At 36.3% G+C, this 27,950-nt stretch overlaps 2 protein-coding genes and 1 long non-coding RNA gene across 36 annotated transcripts; 2 read left to right on the top strand and 1 right to left on the bottom strand.

Annotated features, from left to right (window-relative positions):
* Positions 1-227: 227 nt before the first annotated feature.
* On the top strand, positions 228-12,784 carry LOC127262641 (uncharacterized). 33 transcript variants are annotated; one of them, XR_007841184.1, is made up of 26 exons: positions 228-470; positions 1,032-1,173; positions 1,368-1,408; positions 2,525-2,594; positions 2,928-2,966; positions 3,090-3,170; positions 3,263-3,353; positions 3,585-3,659; positions 3,784-3,823; positions 4,838-4,887; positions 5,318-5,374; positions 5,498-5,574; positions 5,683-5,757; positions 5,988-6,061; positions 6,186-6,225; positions 7,209-7,290; positions 7,813-8,009; positions 8,095-8,434; positions 8,504-8,583; positions 8,865-9,234; positions 9,365-9,459; positions 9,559-9,636; positions 9,739-9,812; positions 9,967-10,027; positions 10,108-10,187; positions 10,274-12,784. It is a non-coding gene; the product is annotated as an uncharacterized LOC127262641 (long non-coding RNA). The 33 variants fall into 33 exon arrangements; XR_007841182.1 differs by having other exon boundaries at positions 3,784-4,887; XR_007841205.1 differs by having other exon boundaries at positions 3,585-4,887; positions 8,532-8,583; positions 8,911-8,943; positions 9,023-9,234.
* LOC127262640 (phosphatidylinositol 4-kinase alpha 1-like) lies at positions 12,397-25,447 on the bottom strand. 2 transcript variants are annotated; one of them, XM_051291428.1, is made up of 26 exons: positions 24,206-25,447; positions 23,761-24,102; positions 23,468-23,629; positions 22,557-22,727; positions 22,248-22,406; positions 22,027-22,154; positions 21,637-21,943; positions 20,893-21,061; positions 20,535-20,752; positions 19,884-20,042; positions 19,618-19,800; positions 18,450-18,953; positions 17,996-18,355; positions 17,563-17,777; positions 16,527-16,707; positions 16,263-16,399; positions 16,003-16,153; positions 15,397-15,663; positions 15,085-15,162; positions 14,943-14,990; positions 14,644-14,816; positions 14,352-14,547; positions 13,906-14,046; positions 13,587-13,795; positions 12,892-13,053; positions 12,397-12,817 (listed from the first exon to the last, which is right to left on the bottom strand). In XM_051291428.1, exons 1-26 carry the CDS (start codon positions 25,133-25,135, stop codon positions 12,559-12,561), a joined length of 6,009 nt encoding a protein of 2,002 aa, XP_051147385.1. In that variant the 5' UTR covers positions 25,136-25,447; the 3' UTR covers positions 12,397-12,558. The 2 variants fall into 2 exon arrangements, with proteins under 2 accessions (XP_051147385.1, XP_051147386.1); XM_051291429.1 differs by having other exon boundaries at positions 21,637-21,940.
* Positions 25,448-25,629: 182 nt separating this feature from the next.
* Positions 25,630-27,335, top strand: LOC127261989 (mediator of RNA polymerase II transcription subunit 32). The gene is made up of 2 exons (XM_051290443.1): positions 25,630-25,764; positions 26,433-27,335. Exon 2 carries the CDS (start codon positions 26,444-26,446, stop codon positions 26,879-26,881), a length of 438 nt encoding a protein of 145 aa, XP_051146400.1. The 5' UTR covers positions 25,630-25,764; positions 26,433-26,443; the 3' UTR covers positions 26,882-27,335.
* Positions 27,336-27,950: the final 615 nt, after the last annotated feature.

The raw sequence follows: 27,950 nt of genomic DNA, 5'->3' as shown, positions 1-27,950 counted from the left end.
AAGAGACACGAACCGCCGAGTCGAAACCGGCTTGCCCCAAGGCAATCTATCAATAGATTTGACATTCAAAATCTCTTATTTTTGAAATAATTTCTGTTACCGTTATATAATGTTATATAATAGCATCGACCTGCCTAGCCTTCTTCCTTCCGTATATCCATGTATATATATATATATAGTCACTGGTCACTATACTATACCGTATACACACAATGTGGTCTACCAATTCCCAAATTCCATCATTGATGGAGAGAACAGCTGGTGAGAGTGAGTCGGTCCTTGGCGAGTGGGTGTAGTACTAGTAGGGATCCCATCCCATTTCATTTCTGCAAACCAATATTCCTCCTCTCCTCGCCAATCACTCAGTCAATCAAACAAGGAAGGCCTAAGAGCAACGATAATGAATCAATCCTGGCTTGGCGCCGCCATGGGCATCCATCCATCCTTAAGAACGAAGCAATGAATGAATGGTACGTACAAGACTTCTTTCTTTCTTTCTTTCTATCTGCTGGGGCTGGGCAGCTGGGGAGTGAATTAATTATATGAATGAATGAAGAGGAGTTGTTGCTTTCAAAATATAATAATACAACAATTCTTTGAATCGAAGATTTAATGAACAACTCAATCTCTCTCTTTCTTGTTCAATTTGTGTGTGTGGCAATGAATGAATCAAAGAACTAACTAAACAATTTATTCTTGAATTGCAGTTAGTAGATTGGATTCAGGGAGAATTCCATTCCGGTGCTTTATTTATGAATATCTCAAGAATTAATGAACAACTCAATCTCTAGCTCTCTCTCTTTCTTGTTCTATTCGTGTCTCTTAATGAATGAATCAAAAATTTAACAAACAATTTCTTCTTGAATTGCAGTTAGTTGCTGGATTGGATTCATGGAGAATTCCATTCCAGTGCTTTCTTTATGAACAACTCAAGAATTAATGAATAACTCCATCTCTAGCTCTCTCTCTTTCTTGTTCTATTTGTGTCTTAATGAAAAAGAATTAACGAACAATATATTCTTGAATTGCAGTTAGTTGCTGGATTGGATCCAGGGAGAATTTCATTCCAGTGCTTTCTTTATGTGGACGGAGTAAAGTATTAAAGATAGTTCAAATTCTTCGGAAAATATATCCAGGCCGTGTTTACTTTACTTGTGTTGGTTTTGTTTTGGTGTAAGTGCTTAAATTTCAAGTTATGGGAATTGCTTTATGGGAATCAAATACAATTAACCTTTCTATTAAAAATAAAAAGCTTCCTCTTTTGCTCGGGATTCTATCTTTAGGAGGAGGTCTTTTGTCAATGGCCTGTATTTCTTTGTAGAACAGTGATTAATTTCTGTGCTTGTTAATTTCTATGCTTATGCCAGGAATCAGTGTGGATGAAGTTCAGTTCATCTAATAACTAACGGTAAGTCTTTTTTTAACTATCAATGCTCTGTATCTCCCCTCTTGATACTGTCTACTGCATCTTTTGAGTTTTTCATCTGCATTTTACATTCCCAGACGTATTTCTTTGTGAAGCAAGCACCATCCTTGAATCTTTTCCTGAACTAACAATTCTAGTTTATTTTAATATGTTCCGAAATGTTGTTGCTGTGTTTGTGGGACCCAAGCTCGTAAGATTATCTGGATCGGTTGTTGTTTTGTGAATTTTCAAATCTTGTTTTCTTAGCTCTTGTTTTAAGTTTTCATTTTGTCTAAAATTATTTTCAACTCAAGAATCCCTATATTTTACCTTCATCAAATGATTTTTTCAATCTTGTTTCCTCTCCCCTGGTTACTCTTTGTTGTAATAGTTGAAGGTTTTGAGTTATCCCTTAAAATTTTCGAGGATGGTGAATTGGGTGATTCCATAAACCATTCCTTAGAGTGGACGGAAATTTAAACCTTAAATGTTCTTTTTCAAATCTTCTTTGCCATTTTTCCTCTCCTCATGTTACTCTTGTGATGCCAATAGTTGAAAATGAGAGGTTTTGGGTTATCCCTTAAAATTGACGAGGACGGTGAAATGGGTGATTCCATAAACCATTCCTTAGAGTGGAGGGGAATTTAAACCTTAAATGTTATTTTTCAAAACTTCTTCGGCCATTTTTTCCTCGCCTCATGTTACTCTTGTGATGCCATAGTTGGGGATTCTCGATTAGAACTGACGAGAATGGTGATGGGTGATTCCACAAACCATTCCTTCAAGTGAAAGGAGAATCTAAACCTTTAAATGTGCATTTTCAAGTTTGTATTTTGTCCAAAATTGTTTTCAACTCAAGAATCTCTATATTTTACCTCCATAAAATGGAGTTGTGGCAATTTTCAAAAAATGAATTCTATTTTCAATCTGATTTACTGCATGCTTTCAAGTTCTCTGCTTACTTTTGCTTGTTTACCTACATATCAATCTTTTTAGTTCGCAAGAACTTTACTACCGTCTTTTCAAAGAGCCCATTGTTGTTTACTTGTTTTTAATATTAGATGATATTTTGATTCTGTTTTCTTTTTGTCTGTGTATGTGATTTTGGTGGACATAAAGTGGGGGGAGGTTGAAACAAAACTATGGAATTAAGGCACATCCAAGCATTAAAGATTGTATAATTCTCAAAGTATGGTAGATTTGGTATCATTTTTACATCTAATCTTTATGATAAAGTTTGTGTATGCTTGAATTCCTCTAAGATTGAACAATGTGAAAAAAGTTTATTATTATTCTGAATGTTGAATGTAAATGAGATTATAATTATTTACTTCAAATTCAGATCCAAGACTTCTTTGCCCAATGTGAAAATTGAAAATAATGATTAGATGGTAATGGCTGTGAACTACAAATACTTTTATCTATCCTTTAGTTTCATTGTTTCATCATTTTTTATAGTTATTATTAGTTGTGCTCGATGGCTTTCTGGTTGCACATCCTTACTGCTCGTTGAACTTTTCAGGCAAGGAAAAAGGATGAATGAGCCATGTAGGTTTGCCATGTATGAAAGTATAAGATTTATTTATTTATTTTTCAAAGAAAATCTGCTACTTGTACATGGTTTATTCACTAGAACTCATTGGCATTAATTTGCATCTCATTGGTTTGATTACTATGATTGCAGTTGTTGATATGATCGGGATGACCGTATTGCACCACCCAGACGGTGCATGCAGAATTTGTTAGTATGTTTTAAATATTGACGGTAAGTAATTATGTTTACCGTCAAGCTTCTGTTAATGCTAACTCTGCACCCAAAATGTTATGTTATTAATATTTTTAGTGTGCCAATTTCAGTCATTTGTTTTCACAGATGTAGTTACTGAATTGATCAAGAAGGTTGCTTCAAGCCCTTCACAGCCTGCAAATCTAGTCACCAGCCTCCATGGTATGGCTAATCTCTTCAAAAAACTCTTGCTTTAATGACTGGCTACGTATATATCGTGCTGATGTTGGTATCTTATAATATGCAAGAATGAGATAGATTGTATAGGATAAGAATTCTCTGTTTTGGTTTGCCACCACGTGGTCTGATTCATCGGTTTAATCTGTTTATAATTCATGGTACACTTTCCATTATTTGGTTGTACTCAGTGCAGTACTCTACTGGTTTTTGTAGATTCTTGATGCTTCTTCGAGCTGTTCATGTTCAAATAAGAACATTCAATTGTCTTAGGCAACTTTGTTAACCCAAGTAAGTAGCAAGGTGAACTCATTTATGTTTTGACTTTCATGCTAGCATCTAATCCATTTTGGTTGTTCATTGTACTTGGCCAGTAATGTGCTATCAATGAGTTAATTTTGTCCCTTCTTTTTAGCTCTCCTTGCAGATGGTTAGATACAAGAATGGCAGGAAAAGTAAGTGGATTAGCTTTAGATTGGAATAGATAATTTTTCTCTGGTTTTCTTGGATTGATTCATAATTAGGTTTCTTTACTAGTTTGAATCAAGTTTGCGTAATACACACTTCCTTATATATCTGTATCGGTTGTTGTTTTGTGAATTTTTATCTTAGCTCTTTGTTTTAAGTTTGCATTTTGTCTAAAATTATTTTCAACTCAAGAATCCCTATATTTTACCTTCATCAAATGATTTTTTCAATCTCGTTTCCTCTCCCCTGGTTACTCTTTGTTGTAATAGTTGAAGGTTTTGAGTTATCCCTTAAAATTTTCGAGGATGGTGAATTGGGTGATTCCATAAACCATTCCTTAGAGTGGACGGAAATTTAAACCTTAAATGTTCTTTTTCAAATCTTCTTTGCCATTTTTCCTCTCCTCATGTTACTCTTGTGATGCCAATAGTTGAAAATTAGAGGTTTTGGGTTATCCCTTAAAATTGACGAGGACGGTGAAATGGGTGATTCCATAAACCATTCCTTAGAGTGGAGGGGAATTTAAACCTTAAATGTTATTTTTCAAATCTTCTTTGGCCATTTTTTACTCGCCTCATGTTACTCTTTTGATGCTATAGTTGTGGATTCTCGATTAGAACTGACGAGAATGGTGATGGGTGATTCCACAAACCATTTCTTCAAGTAAAAGGAGAATCTAAACCTTTAAATGTGCATTTTCAAGTTTGTATTTTGTCCAAAATTGTTTTCAACTCAAGAATCTCTATATTTTACCTCTATAAAATGGAATAGTGGCAATTTTCAAAACATGAATTCTATTTTCAATCTGATTTACTGCATGCTTTCAAGTTCTCTGCTTACTTCTGCTTGTGTACTACCTACATACCAATCTTTTTAGTTCGCAAAAACTTTACTACTGTCTTTTCAAGCCCGTTGTTATTTACTGGTTTTTAGTAATAGATGCTATTTTGATTCTGTTTTTTTTTTTTTTTTTTTTGTGTGTGTGTGTGTGTGTGTGTGAGGTTGGTGGACATAAAGTGGGGGGAAGTTGAAACAAAACTCTGGAATTAAGGTACATCGAAGAATCAAAGATTGTATGATTCCCAAAATCTGGTACATTTGGTATCATTTTTACATCTAATCTTGATGATAAAGTTTGTGTATGCTTGAATTCCTCTAAGATTTAACAATGTGAAAAGTTTATTATTCTTCTGAATGTTGAATGTAAATGAGAAATTATAATTATTTATTTCAAATTCAGATCCAAGACTTCTTTGCCCATTGTGAAAATTTAAAATAATGATTAGATGGTAATGGCTGTGAACTACAAATGCTTTTGTCTACCCATTAATTTCATTGTTTGATCCTTTTTATTACGAGTTTTAGTGCAGTAGCCAATGGATAATTTGTAATTCAATTTTGTTTGAGGTGTTTACAGTTATTATTAGTTGTGCTCGATGGCTTTCTGGTTGCATATCCTTACTGCTCGTTGAACTTTTCAGGCAAGGAAAAAGGATGAAAGGGGATTGAAAAAGTGATGAGCCTTGTAGGTTTGCCATGTATGAAAGTATAAGATTTATTTATTTATTTTTCAAAGAAATTCTGCTACTTGTACATGGTTTATTCACTAGAACTCATTGGCATTAATTTGCATCTCATTGGTTTGATTACTATGATTGTAGTTGTTGATCTGATCAGGATGACCCTATTGCACCCCGATGGTGCATGCAGAATTTGTTAGTATGTTTGAATTTTGACGGTAAGTAATTATGTTTACACCCAAGCTTCTGTTAATGCTAACTCTGCACCCAAAATGTTATATTATCAATATTTTTAGTGTGCCAATTTCAGTCATTTGTTTTGACAGATGTAGTTATTGAATTGATCAAGAAGGTTGCTTCAAGCCCTTCACTTCCTGCAAATCTACTCACCAGCCTCCATGGTGTGGCTAATCTCTTCAAAAATTATTGCTTTAATGACTGGCTAAGTATATATCGTGCTGATGTTGGCATCTTATAATATTCAAGAATGAGATAGAATGTATAGGATAAGAATTCTCAGTTTTGGTTTGCCACCACGTGGTCTGATTTATCCGTTTAATCTGTTTATAATTCATGGTACACTTTCCATTATTTGGTTGTACTCAGTGCAGTACTCTACTGGTTTTTGTAGATTCTTGATGCTTCTTCGAGCTGTTCATGTTCAAATAAGAACATTCAATTGTCTTATGCAACTTTGTTACCCACGTAAGTAGCAAGGTGAACTCATTTATGTTTTGACTTTCATGCTAGCATCTAATCCATTTTGGTTGTTCATTGTACTTGGCCAGTAATGTGCTATCAATGAGTTAATTTTGTCCCTTCTTTTTAGTTCTCCTTGCAGATGGTTAGATACAAGAATGGCAGGAAAAGTAAGTAGATTAGCTGTAGATGGCAATAGATGGTTTTTCTCAGGTTTTCTTGGATTGATTCATAATTAGGTTTCTTTACTAGTTTGAATCAAGCTTGCGTAATACACACTTCCTTATATATCTGGATCGGTTGTTGTTTTGTGATTTTTCAAATCTTATTTTTTTAGCTCTTTGTTTTAAGTATGTATTTTGTCTAAAATTCTTTTCAACTCAGGAATCCCTATATTTTACCTTCATAAAATGATTTTTTCAATCTGGTTTCCTCTCACATGGTTACTCTTGGTTGTCATAGGTTAAGGTTTGGGGTTATCTTTCAAAATTGATGAGGATAGTGAATTGGGTGATTCCATAAGCCATTCCTTAGACTGAAAGGAAATTTAAACCTTAAATGTTCTTTTTCAAATCTTCCTTAGCCATTTCTTCCTCTCCTCATGTTACTCTTGTGAGGCCATAGTTGAAAATGAGAGGTTTTGGGTTATCCCTTAAAATTGACGAGGATGGTGAATTGGGTGATTCCATAAATTATTCCTTAGAGTGGACGGGAACTTACATCTTAAATGTTCTTTTTCAAATCCTCCTTGGCCATTTCTTCCTCCTCTCATGTTACTCTTCTGATGCCATAGTTGAAACTGAGAGGTTTTGGATTCTCCATTAGAACTGACGAGAATGGTGATGGGTGATTCCACAAACCATTCCTTCAAGTAAAAGGAGAATCTAAACCTTTAAGGGTGCATTTTCAAGTTTGTATTTTGTCCAAAATTGTTTTCAACTCAAGAATCTCTATATTTTACCTCCATAAAATTGTTTGTATTCCTCGTGTTATTCTTGCTGCTTGTGCTTGGGGGGAAATTTGCTTTTTCTTATTTTCTACTGGCAAGTGTTGACTCATATCTCTACTTGCACATGACTTGGCTAGTTGTCTTGTATTTGCAGTATCTAAAACATTTTGGTTTTGAAATGGAGTTTGTGTTAATTGATTTCAGATTCAATCCTTGGTGAAACCAACAAGGGAAATAGTAAGACAGACATTAGTCCGATATTCATAGCATGATATTGTGTCAAAACGTAAGTAACAGCTTTAATACTTTTGATTTATAAATAATTTTTTTCAGCCTCGTCTGAATGCAATTGGCACAGTAGACCACGATTGAACATTGTCACATCCTCTTTGTTGTTATGCTGAATAAATATAAAAGAACTTTGTGCCATAATAGTGTGATATTGTTGTCAACTGCATTGCACTGAAGTTATTATTCTAAGGTGAGAGGTGAGGTATGTAGATAACAATTATCTTTTAAACCATAGACATGCTTTTCAAGTTAATGTTGGAGATATATTTTTCTGCTCGAATGGAGCAGAAATTGGAGAAGGTTAAGGATGCTGTAGAGCTGTAATCTAATACTCCTCTTTGAATGGTATAAATGTTAAAAATTGCTTTCAGGTATTTGGGCTTTTATTTGAACATTTTATTTCTTTGGCTTTTGTGGAGAACCATCTATCTTATTGTGTGTTATATATTATTCTCCATTTTCACAATCTAGTTTTAATTTTTGGGTGATATTGTTTATTTAACTGTTGATCATGCAGTAGGTTCTAAATAGCTAGGTGTTTTTTGTTTGCTCCCTCTGCCATATCTGAAGGTTGGTGAGTATCATGCAGCACCTTTGCTGGGAAGTCCAATTTCAGCTCACAACAATTGGGGAAGGCCCCCAATCTATTCTGATCATTGAAAGCCTTTGGGAGGTGATGGACCAAACTTATTACGCTGTCCCCTATCTTTCTTGGTATGTCTACCCACTTATGATGATGATTTAGGACGCTTATTTTTAGTTTTTGTTTCTTGACTAACAAGTGAGTAAATGCTGATAGAAAATCGACGAATCATACAAGTGTTGTCTACCACTCTCACTTAAAGAAGCATGAGAATGCAACTACAGTGCTGATCTTTCCTTGAAAAAACAGATTAGAAAGTAAGAAAATCATTATGTGATCTACACTACAACTTATTTAATATTTGTTTCTTTGCGGGTTTTCTCTCCTTGTGGCTGTGGGAGGAAAGGCTGAGGTAGATGCATGTTTCCGGTGATGGTGAGGAGCAAAGAAAATAGTGCTGAAATGGGATTGAAAACAAAGAAGAAACCCGTGACAGAGCCAGGAAGCGGGGGAGGGCAAGGAAGAATGTTGCCATTGTTGCCCTCAAGTCCAACATGTGAGTGATTCCAAAGCATTTGTCTTATCATCATATTCATATGAAGATATCGCTAAGGGAATTTGACAGTGATAGTGACTGGATTATGTCTTTCAAGCCTGGATGCTGGCTTCCTTACACGATATGCTCAAGGCAGCCATCTGAAACTGGTTTGTGTTTACACCTTTCTTGCATATATTATCACCAGTCCGTTGGTATTTAGTTATTACATGTATCTTTGCAAGTAATTTAATGCATTTATGGCTGATCAACTTGAAAAGTGTTTGTAGTTGTCAGTTTTCAATTAAGACCATACTACAAAAGCTACGGATTGACCTGAAAATTATCTTTTTAGTAGAAATTAAAATTTTAAGCGATGTAAATTGATTTAATTTGTAGAACTATGCTTACTTTTGAATTCTCTCTCAACATGAATTTATTACATTTGCAGCCGTCATCCTAACCCCAGGAGATGTGTGAAATTTTGTTGTAAACAGCTGCTCCAGTTGGTCTGAGTTTGACGCAGCATGGTCGAAACTACACTGGCTAGCTAATTAGACCATTCTCTATCATTTAAATCATCGGGCTTGAACATGCTGTGAAAAACAGGGGAGCTGGAAGAGAGGATTGCTCTGTGGGCTTGCAGCTGCCCATCAGCAGTATTGATGGTAACATCTGTATGAATGGTTTTGTCGAGCATTCGAGAGAGGCATCTCAGGCTGGTTTGTGCTGCTCGATGCTGCATTGTGCCATCGCCATTGCCGGGCCATATTGAACTTCTCTCTCCCCCCTGAGATGAGATTCAGATGAAGGATCTAATGGTAAGTATCATATGATCATGTTCTTAATTTAACAGAAACTGCTGTACAAAGCTCACATTCGGAGAGGAGATTTTAAGGTCCATAAACTCGACATCAATGACTAAACGAGATTGGCCGTTCACTTCCACAGGGCAAGAGAAGTCATCTTTCGTTCGTAGGAGTCTCTCTTGAACTGCAGCCAACGTATATATGGATATATATAGCAACAATGCGATGGGGGTGGTGGTGAGATGGCTAACTTTTTTGGGTGTTGCTTTACTTTTACAAGCATTGACTCATTTATTTCTTGTTGACTAAACTCGGTATTTTTTTTGTTGTTATTAGATATCCTTGCAATAAAGATACAAGGAATATATGGATGCACAACTGCACATTTCATAGGAATGCATGTGACTTTAAGGAGTAAGTTTTCTAGACTGGAACGGTTTGCGAATTGTTATTTCATGGATCTAGTGATTTTGGCTTTTGTATTGATGAATTTCTGCTGCAAAAAACTTGTTCTAGGTTTCAACCTATATTCAAGGCCTAGTAATGGTATCACAAACCATTGTCTAAATCCTCCGGTTCCATGAAGTCAAGTATATTTTGTTTGTAATTTTTCTTATTCATTCATTCAATATCTCTATTATCTATAAAACAATACAATTATCTCTTACTAGATTATATTGTTTTGTAATTCTATAGTACCTTTAATAACTATTAATTTTTGTATTTGACTTTTCCTTCTTGCAGTCTCCACTCTCTCGTTTTAAGAAGTTGATGATTTGTAGTCACGCAACAAGATATGTGACAGGTATAAAAGTCAATTGAGACGCATTTTATATTTTGATTAGCAAATATTTTCATGTTTATTCATCTTTGATTCATTTTTAGGCTGCTCCTATGTGGATGGATGGATGTCTTCTCTCCCGTAAGAAGACATGTCAGCACATCTATGTATCCCTAGTTTTATGGTTTGTCTATATTTTGAATTTTTAGGTTTTCAACTGTATTAAAAAAATCAATGTATTCTTTTAAATGTTATCATTTTCTTTTGCAGCATGGGAATGGACAAGCTTGTTGGTACATTCCAAGACAAACATCAGGTTATTAGCAATACCAACGGTAAAGATTGAAATTTATTTATTCTTTTTTTTGTGAGCTTCTTTCAGGGCATCATATGTTTTTTAAATATCATTCATCTATGCACGCTTATATTTTTCTAAAGTGTGCAATTGAGATTCAAATTTCAGCCTCTGGCGGATGATGCTGATGTAGAAATGTCCTCTTGGGTAGACCACGATCTAGCCAGCGCACTACAATGCGGGAATACCTGATTTGGAATAATATATCATTGACAAATCTAAATCTCCGGGCCTCCTACTGAAGATAAGTTTATAAATATATTCATATTTTATAATATTTCTATACATATTTGGTTGATTTGTGCCTTTTCTTTTCCTGTCGAGGGTAGGATATTTGAAATCTTACATATTTTGTTTGAATTATATGCTAATTATGTGTTTGGTGCAGGTAAACCTGAAAGACTATATGTATAGGTAAATCAGCTTACTGATACTATCTTGCATTTTATTTTTTTTTTTGTGTTTTTTTATTTATTATTTTTTTTATACCGTGTTTGTATTGTTATGTTGCACTATTTATACTTGTATATTGTGTTTATATATGATATGGTGTGCTTATGGTGTCTTATTGGGTTGTGTTGTTTGTATTGTTATGATGCATTGTTTGTACTTGTGTGATGTGTTTACGTATGATTTGGTGCTCTTGTAGTATCTTTTTTGTGTTGTTTTTATTGTTCAATTGTGTATGTTTTGTGTGCTTGTACTGTTTTTTTGTGTTGTATTGTTTGTATTGTCATATTGCGTTGTTTGTTCTTGTGTGTTGTGTTTATGTATAATATGGTGTTCTTGTGGTGTCTTTCTAGACTGTGTTGTTTTACTTGTATGTTGTGTTTATGTATGGTATGTACACTTTTTTTTTTGGTGGTTATTGCTTGTGTTGCTGTTTGTATTGTATTATTGTATATTTTGTGTAATCTTGTGGTGTTTTTTTTGTACTATACTGTTTGTATTTCTATGTTGTATTGTTTGTGCTTGTGTGTTGTGTGGTATAATGCTTTTGGAGCCTTTTTTTTGTGTTGTTTGTGTTGTATTCTTTGTCAGTTTGTTGTTTATTTTGTGTGTGCTTGTGATGTCTCTTTGTATTTATTGTTTGTTGTATTGCATTGTTACAATGCATTGTTTGTACTTGTGTGTTGGATTTAGGTATGGTGCACGTGTGACTTTTTGTGTGATTAGTTTTATTTGTATTTTATTTTAAAGTTTCTTTTTATTTTTTATATTTTAAATCTATTTCGATGTATTTGTATGAGTGTAAAATCTCTGAGAGGACTGGGGAGTCAATGGAAATAGTTGGATTTGGATTTCAAACTCAAGAAGGTAAGTCATCTACATACATTAATATTTATTTTAATTCTCTTTCAATGTATTTGTAGAGCCTTCACATAAAATCTGGTTCGATTTGGATTTCAAACAAAAAAAATGTAAGGGTGTATATATTTTGGTTGAATTTGAAAAAAAAAAAAAAATTGATTTAAGTTTAGCATTAAAATATTTTTTGATGTAACTTTTTGGGCAAGAAAAAAGTGATAAGAAATCTTCAATAATGATAGGTGATACACGATAAGTTAATTGATGATGGAAGGTTTAAAAGCTATGTTTCTTTGTTTTTCCTCTTAATTTTTATTTTCTTCTTTGTTATTGAATTTCATTTGTACTTTCTTGCATATACATACATTTTGTTTATGTTTCTTGCTTTACAATTCAAATTTGAGTCAACCGGTGTGATTTTCTTTAGCGGATGAATATCCAAATTCCGGATACATACAACTTGTTTAAAAGAAGAATGGTCTCAAGCTATACTCAATGATAAATAACCACACCAAAAACCAAACAGTAAGCATCCCAACCAAAAAAAAATAAAATATTATAATAAAAAAAAAAAAAAATAATAATAATAATAATAATAAATCAAACAGCAAGCATTTACTTATACAAAGGGTAAAGTACAAATATTCTAAAGTAACTGGTCATAAGTCATCAGTGAAGGTAGGCAAGAAAGAATTCATTAACAATACAAATCACAACTTAACAAAGAGGCTTCGCAACATAGCATATATATTTCACAATTTAGGGAATCCAACAGCTCGTAACATTCGTTTGTTTCTCGGTTCCATTGGACACAAAGAGGAAACAAACAAACAAAAATAAAATTACCAGAATAGAACCCACAACAGCAGTTTAGGAAACTAAAAATGCTGCTTCATTTTTCAATGCCCTGTTGCAAATACTGGATCAGATCATAACCGGCAGTCGTCCACTTGTTATAGGCATCTGTGCACACACGTATCATGTAATTGGCCGCTTCGCGCTCGCTCATTTCTGGATGAAATCTTTTACGTAGATTTCCAATTGGGTCACCTCTACTGAAGCACGGCAATCCGCTGTCCAGCATTAGCGCAACTGTACTTATGATCCCATCCATGTAGCGCCGTGCAGCAAGGTAACCCTTTACGCACAAGCTGGATAACAATGGCTTCATAAGTATGAGTTAAGGGGACAATAAGTGGTTTTGTTTCGAAACAATTGATCTTACCTTACAAATTGGTACCACGTGTCACTTTTCATTACTCCAGATGGATCAAGCAACTGAGTCATTTCATGACTGAGCTTGAAGTGAGCACTTTCAAAACGCATATTGCCACCAGGCGAAGTTTCCAGAATGAAACCAAAATCAATATGAACTAGCCTGCCTTCGCTGTATTCACATCAAACCACAGTTAAGAGTCTAAACTGATGTGATTGCAAATAATTTCGTGCAGAAGCAATGTTCTATGTCTTTTCCCACTCTTCATGTACTTATAGTATGAAGATTGTCTATATACATGCCATGTTGTTAACATTATGATTGTGCGTCTTAGTATCGGAATATTATAATTGAATCTCATTTCTAGTGGTATGGCTTTTCTATATCTTCTGTGTTTACATTGTACTCTTACTCAATAAACAGAGCAACTCCAAAAGGATAACCTATTTTTCACCTCCTGATCACATTTTCTGTACTTCACTTAAGAACTGATTGCATAAATATACATGATAAAAATTGCAGTTTTCTTCCACATGATGTATTGCCTCTGAGTTAAGCTAAGCCAAACATGATGTTATATATGTATTCATTCTGGGTTCGGGACTATATGCATCTATACCTAATACCTAATAAAGGACATTATGTAGTTAGGTAAACATGAATGAGTTCACACAATAACGAACACAGTATAATAAATTGCTTACTTATCAAACAGAAGGTTTCCATTGTGTCTGTCCTTTGGTTGAAGCAACAGGCTAGCAACTGCATACCCAGCACTGCTCACGAGAAAATTCTCACGTGCAGTCTCAAAGCTTGGTGAACCAACAGGTCCAAAATCTTGTTGAAAAATCTCATATAGACCACCATCAGTAGTCTCACCCATCTGACTCCTGCTTCGAGAATTGGGCACAACCTGCCGCCAAGCAGTAAGGATAGAATGGTTATAGAGGAAAATCCAAGCAAACCAAGAAGTAATATTTGCATAACTCACACTTTACAAACACACAGACACTATGCATTTACCTCAATAATGCCTCTCTCTGGGCCAGTTGGGAGTACACCATAAGGAAACAGATAAAGCTTTAGCCCAACAGCAGCAAAGATGTCTTTTAAAAGTGAAATAACTTGCAAAGCAAGAACATCTTGCCGACAGTCATCCCCAACCTAAATCCAAACTCAGCCACCATCAGGCTCAACATAAATATTTTAAAGAGAAAATATGCACCAAAGGTTCAAAATAATATTAAACAATTTCATGAGATTCATTTCAACATTTTCTTGCTAGAACAAACAACATAAAAAGCTAAATTGTTGTATCTCAGCAATTGCGTTTCTATACGACACTATTGCTCAAGGTCTTACTGCAAGGCTCTTAATTTCAAAAGCTGTGGAAGGACAATTCATAGGATATGCCACGCCTCATCTGGAGTAATCTAGATGTAACTATACAGAGATTTAAATTGATGTACCTTAAATATGCAAGCTTGTGGCTTTATATCATTGGGATCTCCATCCCGGTCCACCACATTGAAGGTGATCATGATAGGAACTTTTGCTGCTGATTGTAGAGGGATTCCACTATCAACCTGAATACCCCTGACTAGTTTATTAGGAGCAGTTGGTAGATACAGGTCATTTCCTTCCACTTGAATCTTCTCCAGCTCCCTATTTTTAACACAAAACAGGATCACACAATTGAAAGTGATATATAAGTCTGCATGCATGGACACAACTTTCATGGAAATAACCCTCAAACGTCACCTTCGTATGCCAGCACGTCTTTCATCTTTTGGAAGTGGATAGAGAACACCAGATATAGATGTGACTTTGTCAAAGAAATCAAATTCTCTTTGAAACACGTCATATGCTATCGGATTGAAACCATCAATAATTTTTTGTCTGACAACTGGAAGCAGTGCTTGAAATGCACTATGCTGCAAGCAAAAAGGAAAGGGCACAAAAATAAGAACTTATGGGAAGTATTACAAGTTACAACAAAAAAGCACATATTGTCATCTTTATATAGAGTTGAAATGATTGATATGGTTGAAATACTATACCGTCGCAGATACTGCATCCTTTCCAGTTTCAGAAGCAGTGGTTTCACCCTGCATGAAAACACAGCCATCTGAATGATAAACATCCTTGCAATGCAAAGTAAACACTTAAGAAAACTTGCCAATTAAACTAAATTTTAGTCACCTGTAAATGCCATATCAGTATATGAGCAAAAATATCACTCCTTTGTGTGGCCCTATGCAAGTATCCCTCAACCAACTTCTGTAATTGCAAGTTAACAGATGTTAAAAAATTTTCTTGCCTAGAGATGCTAAAATTCATGTAAATCATTTCAAAACCTCAAGTATGCTTCAAGGACAGGGAAATGATGTGCATGAAAGTTAAAATAAAGAGAGCAACAATTATGTTTTATATATTCAGTTGTTTTGATGACAGATCAATTTATTAAAATATACAGAAGTACAATCATGTCGAGTCAAGAGGATAAGAGCCCACCTCATCATCATATCTTAGCGCCTGTACCAACTGTGGCATGAAGAAAGTCACTTTTTCTGGTGGATAAGATTCAAGAACCCTGAGGACATATGCCATGACTCGTGGATGACCTTTATATGCAGGAGTAAGGAACTCCAAAGCTTGTGTAATTGAACAAGGCGCCCAGTGTGGAAGACGTTGCAGAAGTGTTGAATTCTCATCCACCGCTTTGGGGGTGACAAAATAAGGCAAAGCTTCAGGAATACTGTGGATCTCCAATATATGTGACTATGGAAGGAAATTCGCCATTAGTTAAAATCAGATGGAAATAATTGAAAGAAATTGAACTAACAGCAGCAAACAGATACCCTTCATCTGCATGTTTTACTTCAGCATGTACAACTCAAGTTTCATATCAAAATTTTGAACATGCTAAAAGAATTAAGACTACTGATATGATATTATAATTGTCTTGCACAGTTGCCTGTAAGTAATTAATTTGAGCATAAGCCATTAATCCTCCAGCATTTCTCCATATCAAATTTACTTTCACAAGGTAAGATTATGAGAATACTCATGCTTTGCATGTAAACTTTCTTGCAGCCACGCAAAACCTAACCAACATACTTGAACTAGCTGAGTGATTTCAGTCTTCAGAGTAGCATTTGTGGGAAACATTGCAGCCAACGATAAAGCAATTCGCGGATCAACAGCAAAGGCTGTCCTTGCCAACTCTATCCATTTATCAGAGCTAATTTTAAGTCGAGAAGAACCTTCCCTGAAAGCCATTAGACAAGAATATAAGCAAAATAAATAAATCTATAAATAAGGATCTCCACCATGAAACTATGAGCAAAAAAATTGGTTTGAGAAGTCTAGGTAATTACTTTGATCCAACAGGTTGAGCCCAAACCTCAAGCCTGTCAGCCTCATGCTGGCATAACATCAGCAGCAACTGTCTTCTCTTCTCACGTCCAACAGCATAGTTCTCCATCCGACCCCAGACAGGGTGATGTTGATCCTTCTACAGAGTATAACTAAATACTTTAAGCTTATAAAACAATCTGTGCAACAACAAATATTTCCCTACATTAAGGATTTAAAAACATTTCAAAGCCACAACTTCAGGTACTTGCCATCAATTTTCTTACCATATCATTTGAAGAGCTACCATTTTCAAGCCCTCCACCTTTTGTCTCTAATGGGGGTAAGTCCACCCGTTCATTGAGATGATGGACAAATGTTGAAACTGATTGAGATTCACTCTGAGAAAAATTGTTGTTATTCAAATCATACCATCCGGGTTGATGAGCAAACCACTCCAAAGAGGTTCTGTTTTTACCAAAAGAAGATAAAACAGTATAGACAGGCGTACTTTAAGACAACTAATAAAGATTAATACACAGCTTAAGGGAACAACAACTGCTTAAAGATAGAGATTGATATTGATGGAAGCTAAAGCGTAAAGAGACAAATCTATGCAGACAAAATAAGCAGATCAATATCATACATACTAGATAAGAAATTTCACGTTGTGTATTTTCAATATGCCATGGGACTGCTCAACATAGAAAATATAAGCATACTTCAGGGATAACAAAAACATATACAAATAAGTTTAGACTTTTCCACTAAAAAGTGAACAAACAAAACATTACTTTTAAATGATATCTATCACCAGATCAAGGTCATGTCTCCACTTGACTCATTTGAACAATGTGTCTGGACCGCTGAAGAGCATGCTGAGGAAATTTTTGAAGCATTCTCTAAAAATATTCTTTTCTAGGTATAGATCAATATCAAATAATATTTTGAAGTTCAATTGCTGTCATTAGAATTACGAATTGCCCGTAGTTGAATCTGTTAACTGGAGGATTTTATTTGTAGGCTGTGCTCATTGAGTCCATCAATTGCAGAAAGTTATTTATTGAGGTAAAATAACAAACAGGAAAATATTCTTTCCTGCATATGCATATGTCAGTAAACAGATTTAACAAGTTCACAAGCTCACTGCTCATGTGACTTAGTAAGCAAGTTCTGTCCTAGAACTCCCCTCAGACATCACAGCATCCCATATAAATTGAAAGACCATTATACCGTAAAGACTAATATGTTAGTATAAACAATTCTAAGGTAAGGCAATCAAATCCAGCAAGTTTCTAAAAGCTCTTACTTAAGAGTCCTTACCTATATATTCTATCTTCTAGCAATTGAAGGCCTGATCTAAAGTTCTTGAGGTTCCCCTGTGTTCTGCATGAACACAGTTTTAGTCCAAAAAGCATTAGAGTGAAGAAAGTTCCTGTAGCAGCTGGATGCCGAGAAAATTTCCAGGGAAGCTTTGTTGTTCCTTGTACCATCCGACCAAGAAGTAAAAGCTGTTCAATGCTATCATGCCGAACTACCTGTAACAATAACACCCAAAACCAAATGACTTCATATTATTGAGTTGATGCAGTAGTGCAGTCAAGAAAAATTAAAGACGGATAAATCATGCACTAGAGGGGACAATATGCACATAATACTCCATTTATCTTACTGATAACCACAGAGATCAGTCTAAACAATGAAACAAAGTCTGACCAAGAATGCATGCAAGAGAGGCTAAATATGTGATGCTTACTTCAAACCGATCAATAAAGAATCCAAGCCACAATCTATGAGCCATTATCTGTCCAACAGGGTCCTTCTCAGGCAGAGGTTCTGGCTCTCCAGGGGAAAGATGGGGTCTCAATTTTGCAGATGGTCCAGAGAACCTTGTGTCAGATGCAAAAAGGCCTCGTTTGGTGTCTATTGTCCACAACCATGCATCTACTAGCTCAGCAAGGACAAGAGATCCTAACTGAGGAGCAGCAGAAACCAACCATGTCCAGATGTAAACACCAGTCTCTACAGCATCAAGTGTGGTTATATAAGCTGGACACCAGCAAAGAAGGCGTAGAAGTTGAGAAAAGCTCTCAACATTCAATTTTGAATCTGAACCCTGTGTAAAATATGTTTCATCATCCTCACCAATAATAATCATGTATCCAAGTCCATTAACAAACTCAAATGTAGAAAAGTAACAACGGGTTTACCAGATTTGAAAGAAGTAGGGCAGTAGCTTGAGAGCATGTTTCACGAAAAAATGCTTTATCTATTGCTTCTCCTTTCTCGGCAGAATTAACACATTTCTGAAGCAATCGTACAAATTTGGTAATCACCACTTCATTAAAGGACTGTGGTGAGTGTTCAGAAGACCCTGAAGCTGGAGGGTCAGGTGTCAGTCCACTGTTAGCAAGAGCAAGCCCACCAATGCTCTCATATAACCTTCTCATGCCTGCTATTTCTCCAGCATGGTTACACTTTGCTGTTGCACTGACCATACCAGTACCAAGAACCTCCAAATTGAATGCATCTGTCAATTTCAAATTCCCTCCTGAAGCTGCAGCAGCAGCAGCCATAACTGCAGGAATATTAGCTGATTTTGTACCAGTCCAACACTCATTTTTACCCGTGCCAATCCTTATCTCAGACAAAAGAGAAACCACATCAGCCGTAGGCTGTGTTCTTTGCCAAGAATTAGCTTTGCAAAGGTTTTCCTAGTTAAAATAAAATACGAATTAGAAATTAAACATAATAATGGCTTTCCAGTCAACAACACAAAAAATTTGATATTAATATTAGCTCTTGGCTAAGGTTTACAGGATGGACAGGCCTAAATAGAATGCATTAACATGTTTTCTGCAAAGCTCATGTATACCCAAGGACAATCCAGAACGAAATCTGGTAAATAAGAAACCTCCAAAGCGCCATCTATGTGATTCATTTATTGGAAGTGTAAAGAATTCGGAAGTGGAGAGGGCAGTTGAAAAAACTCTAGATGACTTCTAACAGATACCTAAATAAATTAGATGATGGACTACAGCAAAACTATTAGAAAGATGATAATAGTTTATTACACTTAAACATTCCTCACATGCCCATAATGCACTGTCTTACACATCTGTGGAAATAAGCTGTAAAAATCAAACTCAAGCTTCTTGTTCGTCAATGACTAGAAAGGTGGATTATCTAATACTTAATTCCTTAATTAAGATGATATTATATTAGTTGAGAAAAATGGAACCATAGAAAGGAGAAAAGACAGTTTAGTACCATATCTCCGCACACTAGTTTTGCAAATAAGTAATAAAACAGAATGTAAGTAAAACTGAGAAGAAGATGCAATAAAATGAGATGAATCCCAGTGAGAAATGAATAAACCTGAAGAAGACCCTGACTAGTGCATGGAGCATGCGAAAGTGCCACAACAATCCACTCCCGAACAACCTTTTGGTATAAAGCTCGAACATTCGCCAGATAAGCAGGATCACTCACTACAGTAGAGGGTGGATCATTATGCATTGCAAATAGCAGGGAATCTAGACAGGATGAGTTCCACAAGATCTGCAAGCCATGGAAACCATTAAGTGCTCCAGATGTTAAGGGAGACAAATGAACAGCACAGCCCAACCATAATGCATCTTCACCTGAGGAAATTTATCTCTAAGCTGCGTTAACAGATTGACAGAGAGGTCTCGCACATGCTCATCCCTCTGAGACAAATTTTTAATGAGAAAACATGCATGGACAGAAAGTGTAGACTCTCTAACATCAGCGTCAGGTCCAGTCTCAGGTGCTCGATCCTCCTGTATCATTTTGGATGATATATAATGTTTGCATGATATATTCAAGAAAAAAAAATATACAAAAAATAAAAACATATCAGGAGTATCTATTTGTAAACATAGATGAAATATTATAAGAAAGAACACTTCAGCAATGCTTTAAAATTCACACACTCATATGTGAAATTTCTGCCTGATTTTAAATACATTGGATACAATAAAATTCAAGTATAAAAGAACAATGTTACAAACAATACACATGGTTTCAGCTACCATAAAAGAACACTAGTTGACTGATAAATGATAAATAGTATAGGCTTCATTTAGAAGGACCAAACAATCCTGTACAGTTCTATTAAATTATAAGTTTTTTCCATTCACAAGTCACAACAATGAAACACCATGGTCATGTAATCCACTGCTTCAGCTTTCTTGCACACACTGCATGCTCACATAAGAGAGAGAGAGAGAGAGAGAGAGATGATGGGGTGGGGGAAAGGGGTGCTCAGTTACCAGCCAAGCAATTGCTGTTTCAAATGCTCGATGGACAATTGCAGTCAAGCACTTGGAGACTGCTGGCATAAGATTCGGGCTTCTAAGGTATTCAAAGACACAGCTGAAAGCACTTCGAGAAGCAGTTGAACTTGGGCCTCCATTAAGAATACCACCATTGCTGCTAAACCGTATAATCTCCAAGAATGCTACAGCCAGAAGATAGGTTGCTTTGACACCTACACAAAGCAAGTATACATAACCCATCCCTTATCTTAGGAATAAGAACACTCTTAAAACAAAAAACAAAGAAAAGGGCAGGCATCAGATCAACTCCCTAAAACGAACCACTAGTGACCAAGAAAAAAGATAATCATACCTGAGATTGTACTCATTCCAGACACGTCCACCCGCCCTCCTAAAGCAGCATAAAGAGCAGTTCGCTGGCTCAAAGCAGCTTTCTCATTTCCACTACCTCTCCGACTACCCGGATTATGAAGAGCATTAAGCTCCAACTCATCTTCCAGCCATTTCACAGAGCTCACAACCTGAACAGGCATTGTTTCCCTTCAAACGTTATACTTTAGAGATTCTTATGGTGATGATAAACATAAAAAAGGTACTCGAAAAGATCAATGATTGCCAGAAAGGAAATATATAACCAGATAATAAGAATCCTTCCACACTATGGAAAAATTTCATGTAGAGGACTACCAACCAATCCGAGAGGAAATCCTCATTGTCACCCTAACAATGTTAGCTTTACATCTAAATTCTACATATAAAAAATAAAGAGCAAAAATATGTTGTCCTTCATTCATCAACTATATTAAAAAAAGCTCATCAAATTCAATTTTAAGAGTATAAAGTATTTTTTGGCTTAACGCACATTGAGTTTAGAAAATTATGCATTCTACACCAAATATTGCAAGATACTTGCAAGAACCAGACGTTAAACAAAAAAAAATCCACCATAATTAATAAGTAGGATGATCCAATAATTTTGTTAAGTAAGATGTGCAAAATTAGTGCATATTTCAAAAGCAAATTTGTAGGTCCCAATCTAGTTAGTCATGAAGGAAGGCAAACAATCAAAATGAATGGATAATGTAAGTCAACTTACAAGAGGTGGAGTTCCGTGAGATATTCGCTGAACGGAAGACGACCATGAAGAATCCCACATGTATGGTCCACCAACAGCTTGGAGACCACTAGTGCCGATGCTGCTCACACTATTGAGTGTAGTTGAAACAGACTTTGTTGTTGGCATAATTTTTTGTATTGGAGGGGCTAACCCAAAGAGAGCAATATAGAACCATAAATTGCGAAATAACTTCAAGAGTGAAGGTTCCACATCTATGTTGGGCTCAAAATCTGAACATATCTCAGCTACGGCAGGGAGGAGTGGTCCAAGAAAATCAGCCCCACTTCTGAAAGATGTTACTCGTTAGGGTGTATTTAAAAGGTGCCAGTTCAACATAACACCCTAACAATTCAACTTTTGAAACTGTACCTCCCACTTTTTGATTCTGCAGCCAAGCCCACATCTGAGCATAGTGACAGTAGACGATGTCGGTAGTCTGAACGCAACTTAGTACTTGTGATGCCTTTGGCAATCAACAAAAATCCTGCAGGCAAAGTCTTGAGTGTAGTTGAAACAGTGAGCACCCATTTTGTCCTAGCAATATACTTCTAGCATTAGTCATTCTAATGTAATGAAAAGTTAAAGCACACCTCCACACGTTCAGTAGTGGCTTCTGGTACTTGTGTTCTACTTTCGGCAGATCCAACAGCAGAAAGTTTACTTAAGTAGCTCCGAGTCATCAAAACCACAGCTTCACGGTAAGACTTCTCAAAACCTAAACTCGCCAAGCGAGAAACAGCATCAACAAGCTGCAGTAACTCAAGAAGAGCAGGTTGAGAAAATTGTGCAAGGGTACTTCAAAGAGATCTATATTAATTTGGCCAATGTTATAGAAGCTACAATTTGAAAGTCTAGAAGGAATAATTAGTAATACTAAAGCTACAGAAATAGGAACCCACTTGAAGTCTCAATAAACCTGGACTTGAAGCATCACCCTCCTCCAAACTTTCAATGAATAGGGGCAATATCATCTCAACAATTTCAGGCTTTTTAACAGAAGCATTAAGCTCAGCTAACAAACGTATGACATTCAGTTGCAATGGTGGAGCAGCCTGCTTCTCTTTTCCATCCTGGAAGGCACAGCAGTTGGGGTTGCATAAAAAAGTTAAAGACATGCATAGCATAATCTCAAAACCTTAATGAGAAAACCCTCATCTGTTTCAACCATTTCTCTAGAACCAGAATCATCAGTTCATCTCTAGATGGCTAAATAAATGAAAGCATCCAATTTAAGATAAATCTTAGCAATCTGAAAATCATTTTGAACTCATTGAATATATATATCTACAGCATAGTTTGACACTTTTTCGATAGATAAAAATTGAAAATAAGCATTTCTCCATAATATTCAAATATTAACTTCCAACTGAAGTGTTCTGATCCTCAAATAGCTTAAACTAACCATTTCCTAAGACTCTATAGAAAGTTAAGGCAAAATAATCTAGACACTTCAAGGCTAGGCTAGAACAATTGCAATGAACCATATCCTGAATGAGACCTTAATCATTATGTGATTTTCCAATTATTATAGGTCGTATTACCCAGCAAAGAGGTTTGTGTTAGTCATCTATGGTCATATAACAACCCAAATGTTTTTAATGTATCCAGTTGATGGAAGTTTAAATGTGGACTGCGGAGTATTTTTGTGCTTTTGGGGCAGGTTCTAAACACCACTGGGAGAGACTTGAATTAAGGAGACAAGGTACCACTGGAAACATAACGAAGATAGACATGAAAACAAACACTGGTACAATAAGAAGCGGAAAAGCAAAGTACAGTTATGATGTTTTAAGCTATAAATGGCACCAACCTCTTCCTCATAATCATTTCGATCCCGGATACTAGTGGCCAGTCCCATGATAAAAGCATCTACAGGCGGCCGGTCCTTGGCCCAACCAAATTCAATTATTTCACAGCAAGTTTTCAGGACACTTCTAAACATAGATCCCTGGTTACTGGCCCAAGTGTCACCCTGCTCATAGCAGATAACATCAATAAGTTCATTTATGAAATTGACATAGTGGAGCAGTAATGTGGAGTGTTGGTTAGGTATCCCGAGTTTGATCATCGTGAAGCATCATTCCAATAGAAGAAGAAATGTACCTGAGCACAAGTGGCCAGTACAAGGGGCTTAAATCGAATCAGCAGAACCCGGAGAAGCTGACCACCACGAATAACGGCAGCTTGAGAAATTCCAGAAAGTAAACATTCAAAAAGTTCCTCACAGGCTCTCAACTTTCGCCAGCCAGAAAACAGGCATGCCTCCGCAGCCTCTATCAATAGTGCAAGAGATCCATGCAACAATCTCTTTGAGGACTTCCCTTCTGTGTCAAGAGATGTTAAAGTCTTGATATGCAACTTTGCAGCAGCTTGGCAAACAGACAGCTTTCTATTGATCTTAACTTTAAGCAATTGCCCTTGATCCGGCCAATCGCGCTTTCTTATCTGCACACGTGAAAAAACAAATGTGATTTTTGGGCAATGCTTTTTATCCTAATCTAAACTACTTTTCAATTTATCATACAACCACCGATTCATTATGTATTACCTTTAATAAAGCAATGATTGATTGAAGTTGATTCTTTGCAATCCCTCTCACTTGCTGCATAAGCTGGGAATCAATGGTCACTATACTCAATACATGTCCGATTAACTTAAAAACAATTTCTTGTCTTTCAAGAGACTCCAAAGTCTCTTCTTCAAACAATTTCATAGCCTTCTTATATGATGGAGTGCTGCCCCCACCACCTCCCTCTCCATCATTGAACAACCCATCATTGCTTTTCCATGCAATGCTGCTCCCCCCATTTGAAGTCACACTGCTCGGAGACTCTGCTGAAAGATTGTTAAGCTCAACACTTGGAGACTGATAATGGTTCACGCTGAGTGGAGAACTCTGAGCTGAAGCTCCATCAGGAGTACCCGAAATTCCATCCCCTGGAGAGCTTGGAACAACAATTTCAAATCGATCAAGAAGAATGGCAATCAATTTGGTCACATCAGATTGCGCAACTGGAGGGAAATTCAAACATAAAGCATTCAGAAAAGCCCGACAAACACTGGAATTGGCATTGCTTATCGTCTGAATCACAATATCACCCGTGAACCCAGCCACGTCAGTCGCAAAATCAGGGGACTTCTCAGCCGCTCTTGAAATGTAGCTCAAAAATTCGTTAAAGAAAGAAGAAATCGCCTCTGTTGAAAATGCCTGCGGCCAGAAACTCGGGTTGAAGGATGCCGGAATTGAACGGTAAAGCGCGAGAAGCAGCGACTTGGGGGTTTCTTGATCGGAATTCGGGCATTTGGAAAGAAACCGTGCTAACGCTAATATGGCATGTAGCTGGGACCTCGAAACCCTCGGCGATCTCGACAACAGCGACTCCGCCGACGGGCACCGGCTGCAAATCCAGGCGATTTTCTCGCGAAATTGTGCTGGATTCTGTGCAATCAAATCACAGAGCTCCACCAGCGACTCCATCAAACGACTCCAAACTCCGATTTGCCGGGATTCACCGAATTTCAACTAAGTTCCCATTGATCAAACGGAATCAACAAACGGTCAACACCACCACCAACAACTAAGCAAATCCAGTGAGTCTGAACACAAAATGCCGCAATATTAGGGTTTATGAGTGGCCTCGGGGAGACGGCGCTGATTAAACGACGGCGTACGATGGAAATCGCTCTCCGTCTTCGTCCCCGACGGCGATTGAGTTGAGGGCACACGCATTACCGCGCCTCCGTTTTCTCAGATCTTTTGTTCCGCTGTGTTTGTCTGTGTATTCATTTTCCTTTTTTTAATATTATTATTAAAAATATATATATATATTTATTTTTTTTTCAGAAATTAGGAAAGTGTCTGGCTGTTCAAATTAATTTTGCTTCGTTTTTCTGCAGACAACTTTAGTTCACACTTTGGCCGCTGAATTGGTTTAAATCTCTAATTGACCCCAAAAGTTTTTTTTTATGGGCTCCTAATTTCAGGGCCGGCCCAAATAATTTGTGAACACCAAATAAAACTGTATATAAAGATCGCCGGGAGCACGCATCTGGCTTCTCGGAGGAATTCTGGCCGCGAGAAGATTGCAAATCCCGCCTGAAGAACTGGTGAGTTTACAAAGAATTGACTCTCAAACTTGTTTGATTCATACATAGGTTTTACTTTGATTTGTGAGGGTTATTGGTACAATAAATTTGCTGTTGACGCGCCGCTGCTGAGTAATGTGAAATAGTTTCCGATTATTCATCTTGTTCGTAGGTTTGATTTCTGAGGGTAATTGGCACAATAAATGTTCAGTTAAACGCGCCGCGGCTGAGTAATTTGAAATAGTTTCCAATTAGTCATCATGTTCATGTATAATTGCATTCTATCGCTGTTTCATTGGAATTTGAATTGCAATCAAGGATTTCTGTTTGCCGGAGAATTGTGGTAAACTTCTCTTTGTTTATTATGTGCGTCGTGCTTTCTAGGGCTTGTTGATCCGAGGAATCAAACAGTGTAATATATACTCCTTCTATGGTCGTTCAGATTGAAAGTGAATGAACTCTTAGAGAAACATTTTCCGCAATTTAAAAAAATAAAATAAAATAAAGGAGTTGCAGATAGATTCTTACGGTTAAACTGCTGGATAATCATAATCCTACGAGTATATTCAACTAGATAGTTGAGAGTGACAAAAATCGATCCAATTCTCTTATATTTTACTTGGATGCTACAGATATTTGGAAAAACCTGAATTCCCAAACCTGTATGGTTTACACTTTGTTATTTCCAGATAATACATGAATGGACAGCATAGTAGATTCACTAAACAGTGCCTACCACGATTTCATCGCTGCAATGGCTACTGTGTTGGAAGCGAAAGAAACTTCCGGTGGCCAGAAAACTCCAGCAACTGATGCTGCTCTTGAAAACTTCAAGCAACGATGGGAACTATTCAGGGTTGCCTGCGATCAGGCCGAAGAATTTGTGGAATCAGTGAAGCAGAGAATAGGTTCAGAGTGCCTCGTTGACGAGGCCACTGGTGCTGTGGCTACTAAACCAGGGCAGCCTGCTCCGACAGGTCTCCCACCAATTAGTGCTGTTCGGCTGGAGCAAATGAGCAAAGCTGTTAGATGGTTAGTCATTGAATTGCAGCAGGGTTCGGGGGCAGGTGCTGGCTCATCACATCCCAGTTCAGCCGCCCCTTTTGATGCTCGATTCACTGAAGATGCTGCTCAGTAGGTAACTCTCAATTCTCACTTTACCATCGAGTTGTCTGTTCTACGCAGAGCTGCCATAGATCCTGGAAATTCTGGTTAATTCTCCCCGAAAATGTTTATCTTGTTTATACACCATTGTGCGGCTGTCTGCTGAACTATGATCAAGAATGAAGCTACAGGACGATCCCGAAACTGACTTGGATGGCTTCCTGAGTTTCCAAAAGGTATTCTTCTGTGTTTTTATGACACACTGAATGATCTATGTAACAGTTTAAACGAGCATGTATGGATGAATACTCAGTCAGTTGTGTAATTTGACTATTTGAGCCCTTAGGAGAGTAGCACATTTATTTGTTGCTTTGGAATTGAAACATTAAGGAATTTAGGAGATTTGTTTTATGAACATTATAGGCTTCATGAATGTAATGATCTAGGTCTCGATCAATCAGTGGCCATCTTCATCTTTTTTCGAAAAAGAGCTGCTGAAGTAGTTTTTATTTGTTGATTGATCGTAGTATAATATGTTGGATGATTTGAAGATTTAAGAGTGTGGTTGTTTGGGGTTTTGGATTTTGAGCTGAGATTTGAATAGTAAAAATTTTAAATTTGAATAGTTGTATGATGTGATTCTTTTGAATGCAAAATTGATTTTCAGTATAATATAAAAAATAAAAAATAGGTGTTTTGATTTTATATTTTTAGAGGAAAAAAATTGGATGAATAGTGTATTTAAAATCCAATCCTCCAAACAAACACACCCTAATGAGCTATGTACTCTCTTGTTGAATGACACGTGAGTGGGTTTGTTGACTTATGGTGTCTCGTTTGTATCCATTTACCTATCTGCAAATGAATATTTACGCGCAGGGGTATTTATATTTTTTATTTTATATTATATTAATAATTATTTTACATTTAAATATTACATTATTTTTATTTAGGTTATATAATACAATTATTTTAATTCAAAATTTTTTCTATTTAAATTTTAAATCTAATTTCAAATTTTTACTATGGTGATATATTTTATAATATTTGTACATTAAAACTTTTGACACTATTTTTTATATCTCATTAAATTTTTACTTTTT

This window comes from Andrographis paniculata, unplaced genomic scaffold (genome assembly GCF_009805555.1).
Source record: "Andrographis paniculata isolate CXL003 unplaced genomic scaffold, ASM980555v1 Contig65END, whole genome shotgun sequence".
NCBI classification, from domain to species: domain Eukaryota; kingdom Viridiplantae; phylum Streptophyta; class Magnoliopsida; order Lamiales; family Acanthaceae; genus Andrographis; species Andrographis paniculata.
Note: the sequence above shows the minus strand (reverse complement) of the source record. Positions and strands in the feature narration are given on the sequence as shown.